The following is a 16,339-nucleotide window of genomic DNA, read 5'->3' on the forward strand; positions in this document are numbered from 1 at the left end:
TTTTCAGGCTTTCTGACTTAAGGATTATAAAGACGTATTGTTTTTAAAATTTGGTTTCTGGGAGTTCCCTGGTGGTCCAGTGGTTAGGACTCAGTGCTTCCACTGCAGGTGGCATGGGTTCTATCCCCGATCTTGGAACTAAGATCTTGCAAGCCGCACAGTGTGGCCAAAAATAAAAAAAATTGGTTTATAATTACATTTTTTTAGTATTTTTGATGCATAAGTTAAGGACATTGCAATGTAAATCTTAATATGTTAGCCACTGAGCTGTATTTCTTAGCTGGCTGCCTAATAAAGCCATTTAGATCCATTTGGCAATTTGAAGTACCTAACAATTATTCCAACAGTACTAACAACTGTTTATTTGGTAGGTATTTATTGCAGTGCTTTCCTTCTACCTAAAAGAGGAAGAGTAATACATTTGAGTAAATAGTAAGAACAAATGAATTGTAGTTTGCCTGAGAATAGACTGGATAATCACTGTTTTCCAATTAGTACACAATAATGGCATGAAGTTGCTGCAGTGAGTCTTGATATCCTAGTTTTTTTATTTCTGTGCAGCTTCCTTTATTTTTTTTTTGATATGAAAACAAAAAAGTAATTCTTTATATTAAATTATCATCATGTAGAATCCACTTTAAAAATGTGGAAATATTTGCAGATTTAATTTTTATTGGAGTGTAGTTGATTTACAATGTTGTGTTAGTTTCAGGTGTACAGCAAAGAGAATCTGTTATACATACGCATATACATATATCCACTCTTTTTTTGATTCTTTTCCCATATAGCCTGGCAGCTTCCTTCAAACCACATGTTTGAGAGGCTACTCCATTTAAAAAATCTTGAATAAGTTTATGTGATTGACAGATAAGGTGAAATGAAAACAGAAATTATTCATCAGTAGAAGGCATTTATTTTTTTCAAGTAACATTTATCAAGATCAGGGCCAGCTTCATCGGTATGTGACCTGTGCAGTCAGTCACACAGGCCTTGCTCACTTAGTTGGACCCTGTACTTGGTTTAATCCTCTGCTGTCACTTTCTTGAAATTGTTAATAATTTTTTTTTAACAAAGGGCTTCGCATTTTCATTTTGTACTGCCCCCTTCCCCCAATTGATTATATCCCAAATGAACTGACTGACATTCTGGCATAATTCAGGCTAGGGTATAGTCAGCCTACCTAGAATAAGCAGAAGTTAAAGAGATAAGGCAAAAGGCAAATTCAGATCTCCTGAGAACAGTCAGGTTGTACGAAATAAGATCAAGCAAAAATTCTTATTTCTTACATGACGCCTAAGACTCTAAGTACTCTAGACCCTGCCTACTTCTCTCTAACTTCATCTCCTCTCTCTCCGCATTCGTCATGCTCCAGTCACACTTATTTTGTTCTGTAAACATCCCAAATTTTTTGCTGCCTTGAGATGTTCTCTGCCTGGAATACTTGGTACCTCAGTTTTTTTCCCTCAGTTTTTCTCCTGGCTGACCTATTATTTGGATCTTAGATGGAACTCTAGTACCCAGTCTAAATTAGCTCTCCTTTGTCCAGTCACATATGATCATATCACCTTTCAGTATCTAAAATCTAGTTCACGTTGTTTCCGTTTTTGTTATTTTTCTCCCAGCGCTAGCATGTAGATGCCATAAAAGCAGAGGCCTTGTCTTTTTTGGCATAATATCATAAGTATTTAGCACAGTGCTTGAACATGATTGTACTGAGCCAGTGATTGGCAAGCAGAAGGCAGTCAGGTAGTCTAAGGAAACTTGTGAGAGCAGTGAGCTGTTGGTCTGATGAAGATCTTTCAAGACGCCCAGAAAAAAAAAAAGACGAAGAAGCCCAGGTCTCCTTCTTTGAAGCAGTTTTCCGTTGTTTCCCACTGGGTTGTGCTGTGGGTTACAAGCAGATGCTATTCATCCACCTCCAAGACAAATGAGTAGCATTCCTGACCTGCTTAGATTCTTGAAAATCTAAGAAAAAAATGTACCACCAGGGGGAATATTGCCTTTGGGTACAGAATCAAGAAGATAGTTAAATAACCCTTTGGCCGATTTTTTATATCTTGATTTCCTGAAACTTTAATGCCATTTTAAAAGATCAGTTAAAGTCTAGCCCAGGGAAGGGAGTCATACCTGATTTTTGCCGATGTTCTTAAACAACCCTAGGATTATATAAATAGCTAATGCTGTCTTGAAGAATTTCTGCTGTCATAAGGTGTACAAGTTGTCACAGTTCCTAAACACTGTCATTTTCTTATATGTCTGTTTCTTCAAGTATAATACTGAATCTATAGGTCTAACTTTACAATAAGCGATATTGACATTTTTAATATTAGTTCCAGTGAATTTATAAATAGGAGGCATTTCTAATTTGTCAGTCACAGAATTCAGACAGATAACTTATTGGGTAGCCCTCCTTCTCCCTTAAAATGACCTTAATGTAAAATTTCACTGTTTCCTAAGAAAAAGCCTCCTTGTTCTCCTTTTTTTCTTTTTTTCCCCCTTTCTAATGACATAAGCATAAGCTGTCACACTCAGTAATGAACTAAAGTTCCCCAGTCACTTGATTGAAATAATCTGGTGAGTCTTCAAAGACATTTAGATGTATATGACTCGATAGCTTCTGACAAAGCACCTTTCTCATGTGCTTTTTAAGATGATGATGGGAATGATGATGATGATGATGATGATAATGATGATGATGGAGGAGGTGGAAGAGGAGGGAGAGGGGAGAGACTGTTTGGGTTTAGTATTAAGCCAATAAATCTCTCCTCCCCTGTTACAACACCTGTCCTTTGTCTCTTCTGTTTACCATTTCACTTTAGAGGAACAACTAAAAGACACTAGAGTTCCTTGGCAACACAGCTTGTTAAGAACTTTGAATTAAATATAAAAATACTTTGTCGGGCTTCCCTGGTGGCACAGTGGTTGAGAGTCCGCCTGCTGATGCAGGGGACACGGGTTCGTGCCCCGGTCCGGGAAGATCCCACATGCCGCGGAGCGGCTGGGCCCGTGAGCCATGGCCGCTGAGCCTGCGTGTCCGGAGCCTGTGCTCCGCAACGGGAGAGGCCACAACAGTGAGAGGCCCGCGTACCGCAAAAAAAAATAGTAATAATAAAAATAAATAAATAAATAAAAATACTTTGTCAAGGGAGGATGAGAATTAGGTTCTTGCTTATAAAGCTCTTATGAGTCTATTCTAGTTATTATTTTAATCTTTGTAATGATAACTCAGTAAGTCTTCTAATTAATTAATTGTCTATAAGCTGTGAGTACGTGTATATGTATTGAAGTGTTAAATAAGATGCACTTGGATATAAATGAACATATTGCAGTTACACAATTTTCAACTAAAATGTAATATATGAATTGGGCCTGTTTTTCCTTCAACTAGTTTACTAGTAACACTAAAAAATAAAGACGTTAAATCATGTGATAGAATTTGGGGTGAAAGAGATTGTTTTCTAGAAGATTTTACTAAGTTTTCCCAAAACAGTTTTTATCCTTTCAAAATAATAGGTGTTTTAAAAGGCATTAAGTTAATAGAAAAAATATCAAAATGCCTAGGAATTAAATAAATAAGAAATGTGCAAGACCCATATGAAGACACTTTAGAACACTGCAGAAGGTCACAAAAGAAGACTTGAACAAAAGGAAAGATATACCAAGTACTGTGACAGGAAAAATCAAAAAGATAGATACCAGAGCTTCCTCAATCAATTTGCAAATGTAACGTGATTCCCAACAATTAGCTTTTTTTAAAAAAAAAACAAGGAGATTTAGATGTTAATGTGTAAAAATAACCAAAAATAGCCAGGAAACTTGGATGAAAAAGAGCAGTGAGGGGGGTATTGTCCTTACCAGATATGAAAACATATTATAGAGTGTCTATGATTAAAATAAAATAGTGTTGGTACGTAAATACGTAGAATAACAAATGGGCCAGAATAAAAATGTACTGTAGTAGACCCAAGTACTTATGAGATCTGGTGTATGATAAAGGTTGCATCTCAAATCACATTTAATAAATGTGGTTAAGACAACTGAGTGATCTTCTTGGGGGAGAAAATAAGAGTTGGATCTATACCTTATACTGTAGGTGGTTTCCAAATGGATCAAAGATTTTAGAATGAAACTGTAAGAAAACATGAGAGTTCTTTGTAACTTTGTGGAGTCGGCAAGGACTTTCATTTGACTTAAACCAAAAATCATAAAAGAAAAGATAAATTTAGCCACAAACTTTTGCATAACCAAAAAAAAAAATCTAAGAACAAAAGGAGGAAGATATACTTACAATTCTTAGTGCAGACAGAGGAATAATCTCCCTAGGATTTATGAACTAGAAAATAGACAGTAAAAAGCTAACAGTGAATAGGAAAATTGGCAAAAGATAGGAAAACACAGTTCACATAAAAGGTTCTGAAAGCATAAAAAAAAATTGCTCAGCCTCACTCAGACTACATTAAGATACCATTTTCATCAATATGACTGTCAAAATCCAAGTAATGTAGTATACCATGTTGGTGAGGATTTGGAATACCAGGCACTATTATTGTTGGAGGCACTATTATTGATGGAATTGTAAATAGTACAACCCTGGTGGAGAGCAGTTTGGCATTTTCTGTCAAAATAGCAAGTGTGTATAAACTCTGATTTTTGTAAATTTATCTTACAGATAGATTTGTACATGTGTAACGTGACCTATATATAAAGATTTCATTATAGCAATAGCAAAAAAAGTGAAACAATTTAAATATCTATCAATAAGGGAATAAATAAATATGGTCCATCCATAAAATGGAATACTATACAGCTGTGAAAATAAATTAGTATGCTATGTAAAAATATGAAAAGAATTCCAAGTTATATATTAAGTGAAAGAAAAAAAGAAACAGGTTGCACAGTAGTGCATATAGTATGCAGGGCTACCACACACTCCAGAGTACCTCTTCACATCAGAGTCTGTATGACCCATACAAACCCTCAGGATTGTACAGTGTACAACCTGAACAGCTGGGTGCTTTGTGCCTGATTGTAGCTACTTTCTGCATCAAAAAAATGTAAAGGAATCAGAATATTTATTTATATTTGTTTATTTGTATATAAAAGAACTAAAAGGATTCACAAGAAACTAAAACAGTGGGTACCTAAGTGTGGAAATGGTGTGGAGCTGGATAGGACAGAGATATGCATCCATAATATATAACCACATTGGAATGTATTAACTATTATTTAAATTTTAAAAATATAATGTTTCATATGGCATTATTATAGTTTAATCAAGTTAACACTTACCATCATTTCTGTCAGATGTTTTTATCCCTTTCCCTTTTATATTCTCTATTTTTGGTCTGGTAAAAAGAACTAGTTTTAGAAAATACTGAATGTCGTGTCTCTGAGAACATAAATTATTAAGTCTGTTATTCAGACATCATGTGCATGATAGGCAGATTTTTATCTGATGAGATTTTTAATTGTATGGCATGAAAACTTCTAATGCAGTCATAAGAGAGTTGTGTATCAAAGTAAAGCTCTAATTTAAGTTTTCCAGAATAGAGTCAGCTTATAAAACAAAATATTTTCCCCCAGTGTTCCACTGTCTCTGTTTTTGCTGACCTAACCTTTTCCCCCTATGAGTCAGCAACCTAGAAAAACAAAATATTTTCCTTGAATAGTCATATTTTTAGTAAAAGAATAGAATATTTTCTTTGTGTCATTCATTAATACTGTGAAGTTGGGGGATTGGGGTGGATGTGTAACATTACTAGAACTCCTATCAATTGAGGACCTTGCTCGCTTGTATAAAGGAAGGAGTAGGAAACAAGCAAAGGAGAGGGAAGGAAAAGGCATTTTATGATTTTTAAGGATAAGACAATGGATACCTTGTTCATGTGGAGAGGAAAAAAAAAAAGCCTGATGTTTGAATGGATAAGATTAAACCCATTTCATTATTGTAAAGAAGTTTAATTAGTAGTATCATCTTCATAGGGACTTCCCTGGCGGTCCAGTGATTAAGTCTCCATGGTTCCACTGCAGGGGGCACGGGTTCAATCCCTGGTTGGGGCGCTAAGATCCTGCATGCTGCGTGACACAGCCAAAAAAAAAAAAAAAAAAAAATAGTATCATCTTCATAGAAGAGAGACAGCATTAATTAACACTCTCTTATCCTACTTTGTTGGAGGATGACATTTTTCCACATAAATTAATTTTCTAGTGTCCTGTAGCAGAAAAAGCTTGTGTTTGAAGCCAGGCAGAACTGGATTCAAATTCCACTTTATAACTGTTTAGCACTGTGGCCATGGGCAAGTCACATAGCTTCTCCATTAACTGATTTTCTCTTATGTAAAATGGGTTAATATTACCTGCCTTTTGGGGCTCCTCTGAGGATAAAATCCTCTAGTATGATGCCTGGCTGTGTTGCTGTTTCATGACAACTCCTCCATTCTGGGTTAGATGGCCTTCCTCCATGCCCCCAGCACCCTGCGAATACCACTGTCAGAGCCCTTAGCACACTCCTGATGTCTGTTTATTTGACTGTCTCTGGGGAGAGACTCTTTTCTTTTTATCTCACCTCCAGCACTTAGGACAATGACAGGTATGTTAGGTGAATGAAATAATTTAAAAACTGAAATTTCATTTTAATAGTTTGAAGTAGAAAAAAAATTAAATGACACTATATGGAATCTATTATAGAATTTAACAATGACATATTCATTATACTTGGATATGTTCCATGACCTGGGGACCCAGTGCCCAGCTAAGACAAATCACTACTGCATGGGGATCTTACTCACTTTGGTAACACTGTGAAGACAGCCCAGTTTTTTACATCTCCCTTAATCCTCATGGCAACCCTTTTAGCTAGGTGTTATTATTCCTACCTTAATATGAAGAGATGCCAGGAGGTTAGGTAACTCTTCTAAGGCTGTATGGCTAGCATATAGTGGTATTGCCATTTGAACTCAGCTTTTTTTTACTTAAAGCTAATGAATTTTTCATGATATTAAATAAGATAAATACACTTGAAATACTTAGCACAGTGTGTGACACATGGTGCCAATAGATGGTAGTTGCTATTATTATTGTTATATCAAAACTTCCTCACTGAAGGTTTGGGAATCTGCTCCATTCTGCTATATTATTAAAGCAGTCTATAATGAACTTATAAAAACTTACTTTTAGAATTGAACTCTCTTCTACCGCTGCATTAGTCTTGTGGACCACTGCAGCAGCTCTTGACTCTGAGTCATTACTCTGTCAAGCCCTAGGATTGTAAGCTCTTCCCTCAAGTTTCCCCTCCTTCCCCCATGGGGTACTGAGTAACCTTCTTGCTTCCTGGCCATCAGACTCTTGCTGCTGACAGCGCTTGGTGGCTTCATTTCCCTGCTACTGTTGATCTGTGTGCTCCCACTGTTTCTGTTGCTTGCTACCACAGGGGCTGTGAAAGTTGAAGCAGGTTTTTAACACCCAGACCAGTGATACAATTCTGTGTTAGGATCCCAGAAGGTTGTCGGCTCTTTCTTCAGAGTCCATTTAATTTATTGACAGAAGAATCTAGGATTTCTCTCACATAAGTAGTTGGAGAAGAGACGGGATAATCCCCTTGATTTTAGTTCTCCACCTCAGTTTCACTGTCCCTAGTACTTTGGGTTCCTGAGTCCCCAACCTCTCTGGGATTCTACAAGATATGTTCCTCAACATCTCTAGCTGTTTTTTAGGCCAGAATTTTGCCATGAATCAGTTATGGTGTGCTGAGTTAGTGATTGCCCCTTAGCTTCTTAGAGGTATAGCATGCCACCTCTGTTTACCCCAGTACACCATACAAGTATTACCATTTTCTATATGTGTGCTCAAACTTAAAAGTGTTTACAAAGCCTTTCCCTAGCTTTCAGCTTCTTCAGGCCTCCTTTATCAATTATCGTCCTACCATCTATTTTTTGTCTTCCAGAAATTTATTGAAACTTTTCATCTCATGGGTCTTCTTTCATTTTTTCGCTAACATTATGAGTTTATACTGTTTGTAACCCTTTATATTAGGGTTATATTAGTGGGCTCTTGGAGGAAAAGAAGATACATGCCAAGGTCAAGCTGCCATTTTTAACTGAAAATTGGATTTTTAAAAAAATTTAACTTTACTAGGGAATAATTGATTTATAACAAACAGCACATATTTATAGTGAGACAGTTTGGTGAGTTTTGACATATGTATCCATTTGTAAAACGATCGCTACTACCTACTGTACCTTTGAAGAAACTGATGCTTGGAGAAGCCTAGAAGCTCAAATTGGAATGCAGGTCTGTCTGATGTCAAGTTGCATGCTGTGGGCTCTGAAGCCTGAGTTCTAGTTGGGAAAGAAACCATTGACTATTTCTCATTTGTATAGGGAAAGTACACAATCTCTCTGAATCTAGCTACTCATTGCTTTAATAAGAGAGCTGTGCTAAATGATCCTAAGGTCTTTTTCAACTTCAGGTTTCTATACTTTATGTTTCTTATACAGAAGTGGTAAATCTGTTCAAATACAGTTTTTAAATTAAATGAAACTGCACTATTCTCTATAATTTTCACAGTGGAGCTATATGAGACATTAAAATAATATTTTTTCTTTTTATAGGAAAGTATTTAAGAAGCTCATGGAGTAATATGAGTCAGAGTAATATAGGATCTGCAGGAAGTCCCTCAAGATAGTTGGTGAGACAGTAGGAATTTGTGTTTTCTTCAAAGTGTATTGTATAATTATTTTGCAGACATTCTGACTGTAAAATTCCTAGCCTTGTGCTCACAAGAGACATTTTCCTCAGTCTTTTATTATTATGTGTTTTTTAAGCTTAGTAACGGTGGAAGCTATAATAGTTACCTAAAGCTTAACTGTATTCTTCACTTCTGCTAGAATATACAGATTTTTATATAGCTATAGATATTAATAATGATATAGATATAGTCCTATAGGTCTATCTAGCTTTCTATCTACAGAACTGCCTTTACATTTCTCAGATATTATCAGCAATGACTAAAATGCCATAGCTCAATATATATAAAATACATCTATCATCTATACACAGGGACATATTGTTTACATGCCAAGTATATGTAATGTTTTTATGCACAGTTAAAATCAAATTTGACTGTTCTAAGACATGACAGTTTATTTTCTACTTCTCCAATCTTAGGAAAAGAAGAATTTATAGACTCTTCGTCAAGATCTTCATTTATACAGCTGTTAAATCCAAGGCTACAGTAGTGGTGAAACCATGAATAAAAATACATCTGCTGTAGTATCATCCGGTCTACTTGAAAAGTAATTGCTAAATTAAATTTAATATGTTTTGAACTATCATAGTTTAAAATATGTAGAATACTAATGAACATTTGGTGGAAAGTTTTATACAGCTACGTACCTGTGGTCTAAGATAGTGGTAATGAAAAGGTTGATCAGAGCTTTCTGTGTAAATCAGGGTAAAGGATAATTATGCATTCTCTTTTAGAATTATTTATATAGACTGCTTTTTAAAAATTTGATCTGATTTTTTAAATACCTAAAATATTTTATAATTCCAGTATAAAAATAACAATGTTAAGATTAACATTTGCTGACTAACAAACCAGCTCAAAATACCTTGAAACAAGCAAGCATTTATTCTTCCTCATGATTCTGTGAACAGTTCTTCTGGGCTGCACCAGATCACGTAGGGTGGCCTCATTGACATGTTCTGGGGCCTCATCTAGGAAGGCTGGATAGCTGAAGTCTCTTTCAACTTGGCATCTCATCTTCCAGGCAGCTAGCTCAGACTTTTTCACGTGGTGGTAGAATGGTTCCCAGCAGCAAAACACAAGTGTTTTTCAAATGTCTGTTTTCCTCACATTTGCTTATGCACCATTGGCTAAAGCAATTTAGATAACTAAGTCCAAATTCAAGGTCTAGAGTTACAGACTTTACTTTTTAATGGAAGGAACAGTAAAGTCACATTCCTGGGGGCATGCAGACAGAGACGAGAAGAATTGGCCGTTTTGCAAATATGTAACACACATATAACAAGGTATATTTGGAGAAGTCCTGCTTTCAGTCTTGTCTTTCACTCTGTGCCTTCATTCCTCCTATAAATAGCCATCTTTATTCTTAGTTCTTTTTCAGTGTTTCTTTTTGCATAAGCAAATACATATCCATATAAATATATATGCATGTGATATATATATGTGTGTATATAATTATATTTTTTCTCAAAGTTATTATTTATTCTGTATATAGTTCCACTGTATAGACATTCTTCTACTCTTGCTTACATAGTAAACAAGTGTTCACCAGCCCTTTGACTCAGGTTTGAAGATCTTCCCTGCAGAAGGGTGTCAGGTTAGTTAAACTCAAGGTATATTTCTCTGATGCCTCCTCCTGGGAGCAGTGGAAAGCTCCAGTCTCATAGAGATATAAGCCAGCCCCAGCTGTTGGTAGGTGAAGAGCTCTGTCTACAGAGCTCCATGCATTGATGTTGAACAGTTTTACTCTGTGTGACAGCACAGAGTTTTATCCAACTACTTAGGGCAAAATCAAGTTCATGAGGAAGTAGCATATGACCAAGGCAAAATGTTCCAAAACACCCAGGATTCAGCTCCCAGGCTCCACTTGCCAGTGCATTCTTAACAAAAAGGTAGCATATTATATATAGTGTTTTGACCAGACTTTTTTTTAACTTAAAATTATATCCTGGTGATCACTTCATATCAATTTATAAAGATCTTCCTTGTACCTTGTTGTAACTGTATAGTATTCTGTTCTTAATATACCATAGTTTATTCATCCAGTACCTTATTGATGGACATTTGAATTGTTTGCTATTTTTGGTGATCATAAATTATGCCAAATGACGAACCTAGTATACAAGTCATTTGTATTTCTTGCCAGAGTATCTTTGGGAAAGGTTCCTAGAAAGGGGATTGTTGGATCAGAAGGTAAAGTTAGAGACTTCCAAATCCCCTCTTTAGGGGTTATGCCATTTTGCATTACCACCAACAATGTAAAAGAGTACCTCTTTCCTGAAGCCTTGTCTTATATTGTGAAAGTTCTAAATTTACATTGATCTGATAGGTGAAAAGCAGTGTCTCTGCCTGGTTTTTTTTGTTTGTTTGTTTTGTTTTGTGTTTTTTTTTTTTTTTTTTTTTTGCGGTACGCGGGCCTCTCACTGTTGTGGCTTCTCCCATTGTGGAGCACAGGCTCCGGACGCACAGGCTCAGCGGCCATGGCTCACGGGCCTAGCCGCTCTGCGGCATATGGGATCTTCCCGGATCGGGGCACGAACCCGTGTACCCTGCATTGGCCGGCGGACTCTCAACCACTGCGCCACCTGGGAAGCCCAGCAGAACTATTTTTAATAGACAAAAAAAAAAAAAAGAAAAAAGGAAGTAATATAAATTCTTAACAATGAGGGAATTTTAAAGTAAGGTCCTAGCAAGTAAATACACTGCTGTGTTAATAATAGATACTGTGTGTTGGGATTAGAAAAGGAGGGATCCCTTACTGAAATAACATATGCTGGAGATCGTGTGTGTCCCCATTGAAGGAAATTGACATTTAGAGGGTTTAAGAGGTTATTGGAGGTGCTTAATGAGGACCTTTGTCCCCTTTCTTCATCTTGCCCTTTTCTAGGCTTCACCCCTTTACGTCCTTGCAGTCTAAATCTCCTGTCAAGAATGGACTGAGGTTCTGAAATCTGACTGTAGAACATTTTCTGCCTTTTTTCCCTAGCTAATTGACTATTACCCTAGTATCCCCAGATAGGCCCTCCAACCCTAGAGCTGAATTCAATATAATGCAACCCTAAAGGATGTGCTATATAAAGGGCAAAATATTCAAAAACAGGGAGTTTTGTAAGTTTTTTTTAAATTTTTAATTTCTTTCATTCTACTTTTTTATGATTTAACTTTTGAATACAAGTCTTCTTAAAGATATAGTCAGAACTTCTATGGCAGAAGTTAAGAAAATTTTTTTAAAGCCATAATCATATGTAAGATATGAAGTAACTCTTTTCAAAGAGCGGTTTCTGTGTTTTGGCACGTTTGAAGACAGCTGGAGGTCCTATATTCAACAATGGCTTTAATGCACCAGTGAAGTAGACCTTAGACCATACTTTGTCTCTGGAGTTAGACAGACTGCCCTCACATTGTTGTTCTCCAGCTTCGTAACCTTGGGCCACCAAGTTAACCTGCCCAGATTTGGGTTCTTTTAGAAAAATGAGGGTAATCATCATAGGGATTTTATAAATATTAGTTGAACGGCCTAATGTATGTATATTGCTTAGCACAACACCCACTACACCATAAGTAAGCAGACGGCCCTGAGCTTCATTTCATGCTTTATTCAAGTTCTCTTGGACCAGTAAAAGTGTCTGCTCTGACCACTGTTTAGAAACACAACTGAGGTGAAGGGGGGAGAGTACCTTTTGCAGAATTCTTTTAACAGTTCCTTCTTTTCTAATGGCATCACTTTTATGTCTGGCAGAAATTGCAGCTGGAGCAAGTGATTTGTACCAGGAAAATACTCTTTCTAAATTAAAAAGATAAACTGCATTTTTTTGAGATTCAAATGAAGGTCATATTTATTTTGCTTTAAGTGGCCAAAAACATGTCTTTTAAAGTCACTTACCTAATTCATTAAAGTATTTTGTTTTGGAATCCTTCAGTGTAGTCAAAATAATCAGTTAAAACTAAGTCTCTTCAGTCACCTTTAATAAATCTTTAAAGTTGTTTGAATAATATTTTTAAAGTATTTTCTACTCCAAAGAAATAAGCATTATTGCAGTAATTTCTTGTACTGTTTGGCTGTTTTATAGAAAAACTAAAATTAGAGCTAAGAAAATTCATTTGATTGCTTTTGTATGATCATACTTTTTAAAATGTCGTTGCTAGTGTATACGGAGTATTCTGAGTTGTCTAGTTCTAAGAATTTGATTTACCAAACAGTTTAAAGAAAAAGTAGGTGCCCATCTCTAGGCTAACCTGTGCATGCTACTTTACTTTATCTTAGGGATCCTGCCTTTCAGATGATTACAGTTACCAAGGAGACAGGCCTTGGTCTGAAGATCCTAGGAGGAATTAACCGGAATGAAGGTCCCTTGGTATATATTCAGGAAATCATGCCTGGAGGAGACTGTTATAAGGTAAAATGGAAATAAAAATAACCCTTCACCTAAAAGACAAAACCACTAGTGATGAGGTGTGTTTTCCTATATCATCAGTAAAATTTTTAATTTTTTTTTGTGATGGTGTATACATCTAGGAAGTAGAAAGAATTAACATTTTGACTAATAAGACAGAGAAACATTTAAGCATGCATTAAGCTAAGGAAGAATAATCTCAAATTTTACTTTTTTTTTTTAACTTTTTATTTTATATTGGAGTATAACCGATTAACAATGTTGTGATAGTTTCAGGTGCACAGCAAAGCAACTTAGCCCTACAAGTACATGTATCCATTCTCCCCCAGACTCCCCTCCCATCCAGGCTGCCACATAACATTGAGCAGAGTTCTCTGTGCTTTAAATATAGCAGTGTGTACATGTCAATCCCAAACCCCTTAACTATAACTTCCCTCCACCCTTCTCCCCTGTAACCATAAGTTCATTCTCTAAGTCTATGAGTCTGTTTCTCTTTTGTAAATATGTTCATTTGTATCATTTCTTTTTAGTTTCCACAAATAAACAATACCACAAGGTATTTCTCTTTCTCTTTCTGATTTACTTCACTCAGTATGACAATCTCTATGTCCATCCATGTTGCTGCAAATGACATTATTTCATTCTTTTTTATGACTGAGTAATATTCCATTGTATATATGTATCACATCTTCTTTATCCATTCCTCTGTCGATGGACATGTAGGTTGCTTCCATGTCTTGGCTATTGTAAACAGTACTGCAATGAACATTGGGGTGCATGTATCCTTTCCGACCATGTTTTTCTCCAGATATATGCTCAGGAGTGGGATTGCAGGGTCATATGTTAGCTCTGTTTTTAGTTTTTTAAGGAACCTCCATAATGTTCTCTATAGTGGCTGTACCATTTTACATTCCCACCAGCAGTGTAGGAGGGTTCCCTTCTCTCCACGCCCTCTCCAGCATTTATTGTTCGTGGATTTTTGATGATAGCCATTTTGACTGGTGTGAGGTGATATCTCACTAGTTTTGATTTGCATTTCTCTAATCATTAGTGATGCTGAACATTTTTTCATGTGCCTCTTGGCCATTGGTATGTCTTCCTTGGAAAAATGTCTGTTTAGGTCTTCTGCCCATTTTTTGATTGGGTTGTTTGTTTTGATGATATTAAGCCACATGGGCTGTTTATAGATTTTGGAGGCTAATCCCTTGTCAGTCACATCATTTGCAAGTATTTTCTCCCACTCTGTGGATTGTCTTTTCGTTTTGGTTATGGTTTCCTTTGCTGTGCAAAAGCTTTTGAGTTTAATTAGGTGCCATTTTTTTATTTTTGTTCTTATTTCCATTTCTCAGGGAGACAGATTGGAAAATATATTGCTGCGATTTATGTCAGAGAGTGTCCTGCCTATGTTTTCCTCTAGGACTTTTATAGTGTCCAGTCTCACATTTAGGTCTTTAAAACATTTTGAGCTTATTTTTGTGTATAGTGTTAAAGAATGATCTAATTTCATTTTTTTTACATGTAGCTGTCCAGCTTTCCCAACACCATTTGTTGAAGAGAATGTCTTTCCACCATTGTATTGTCTTGCCTCCTTTGTCATAGATTCATTGACCATAGATGCGTGGGTTTATTTCTGGGCTTTCTATCCTGTTCCATTGATCTATAGTTCTACTTTTGTGCCAGTACCATACTGTTTTGATTACTATAGCTTTTTAATATAGTCTGAAGTCAGGGAGCCTGATTCCTCCAGCTCCATTTTTCTTTCTCAAAATTGCTTTGGCTTTTCGGGGTCTTTTGTGTCTCCATACAAATTTTAACATTTTTTGTTCTAGTTCTGTGAAAAATGACATTGGTAATTTGATAAGAATTGCATTGAATCTGTAGATTGCCTTGGGAAGTATAGTCATTTTGACAATATTGATTCTTCCAATCCAAGAACATGGTATATCTTTCCATCTGTTCGCGTCATCTGTGATTTCTTTCATCAGCGTCTTATAGTTTTCGGAGTGCCAGTCTTTTGTCTCCTTAGGCAGGTTTATTCCTAGGTATTTTATTCTTTTTGATGCAATGGTAAATGGGATTGTTTCTTGAATTTCTCTTTCTGATCTTTCATTATTAGTGTATAGAAATGCAACAGAGTTCTGTGTGTTAATTTTGTAGCCTGCAAATTTACCAAATTCATTGGTGAGCTGTAGTAGTTTTCTGGTAATGTCTTTAGGATTTTCTATGTATCTGCAGTGACATTTTCACTTCTTATTTTCCAATTTGGATTCCTTTTATTTCTTTTTCTTCTCTGACTGCTGTAGCTAGGACTTCCAAAACTATGTTGGATAAAAGTGGTGAGGGTGGGCATCCTTGCCTTATTCCTGATCTTAGAGGAGATGATTTCAACTTTTCACCATTGAGTATGATGCTTGATGTGGGTTTGTCATATATGGCCTTTGTTATTTTGAGGTAGGTTCCCTCTATGCCCACTTTCTGGAAAGTTTTTATCATAAATCGGTGTTGAATTTTGTCAAAAGTTTTTTCTGCATCTATTGAGGTGATCATATGGTTTTTATTCTTTACTGTGTTGGTGTAGTGTATGATGCTGATTGATTTGTGGATATTGAAAAATCCTTGCGTTCCTGGGATAAATCCCACTTGATCATTGTGTATGATCCTTTTAATGTATTGTTGGATTCGAATTGCTACTCTTTTGTTGAGGATTTTTGTGTCTATGTTCATCAGTGATATTGGCCTGTAATTTTCTCTTTTAATGGTATCTTTGTCTTGTTTTGGTATCAGGGTAATGATGATCTCATAGAATGAATTCAGGAGTTTTCCTTCCTCTGCCATTTTTTTGGAAGAGTTTCAGAAGAATAGATGTTAGCTCTTTTGTAAATGTTTGATAGACTTTGCCCATGAAGCCATCAGGTCCTGCACTTTTGTTTGTTGGGAGTTTTTTAATTACAGTTTCAATTTCAGTGCTTGTGATTGGTCTCTTCATATTTTCTAATTCTTCCTGGATCAGTCTTGGGAGACTGTACCTTTCTAAGAATTTGTCCATTTCTTCCAGGTTGTCCATCTTATTGGCATACTGTTGCATATAGTAGTCTCTTATGATCCTTTGTATTTCTGTGGTGTCAGTTATAACTTCTCTGTTTTTATTTCTAATTTTGTTAATTTGAGTCCTCTCCCTTTTTTCTTGAGTCTGGCTAAA

At 36.1% G+C, this 16,339-nt stretch overlaps 1 protein-coding gene across 9 annotated transcripts in view; it reads left to right on the forward strand.

Annotated features, from left to right (window-relative positions):
* Positions 1–16,339, forward strand: part of STXBP4 (syntaxin binding protein 4) — a 193,437-nt gene that overhangs the window by 3,055 nt on the left and 174,043 nt on the right. For 7 of the 9 annotated variants that reach the window (XR_010937457.1, XM_067715611.1, XM_067715616.1 and 4 more), the window contains exons 2-4: positions 8,610–8,686; positions 9,166–9,293; positions 13,011–13,143. The exons of 1 other annotated variant lie outside the window; for it this stretch is intronic. Coding sequence is in view for 7 of the 8 variants with exons in the window: in XM_067715611.1 (XP_067571712.1) it covers positions 9,247–9,293; positions 13,011–13,143 (180 nt within the window). In the remaining variant the exon portion in view is untranslated. The remainder of the gene's footprint in view (positions 1–8,609; positions 8,687–9,165; positions 9,294–13,010; positions 13,144–16,339) is intronic. One more of the 9 variants, XM_067715613.1, reaches the window with a different exon arrangement.

The sequence above is a fragment of the Pseudorca crassidens genome, chromosome 19 (genome assembly GCF_039906515.1).
Source record: "Pseudorca crassidens isolate mPseCra1 chromosome 19, mPseCra1.hap1, whole genome shotgun sequence".
Classification (NCBI taxonomy): Eukaryota; Metazoa; Chordata; class Mammalia; order Artiodactyla; family Delphinidae; genus Pseudorca; species Pseudorca crassidens.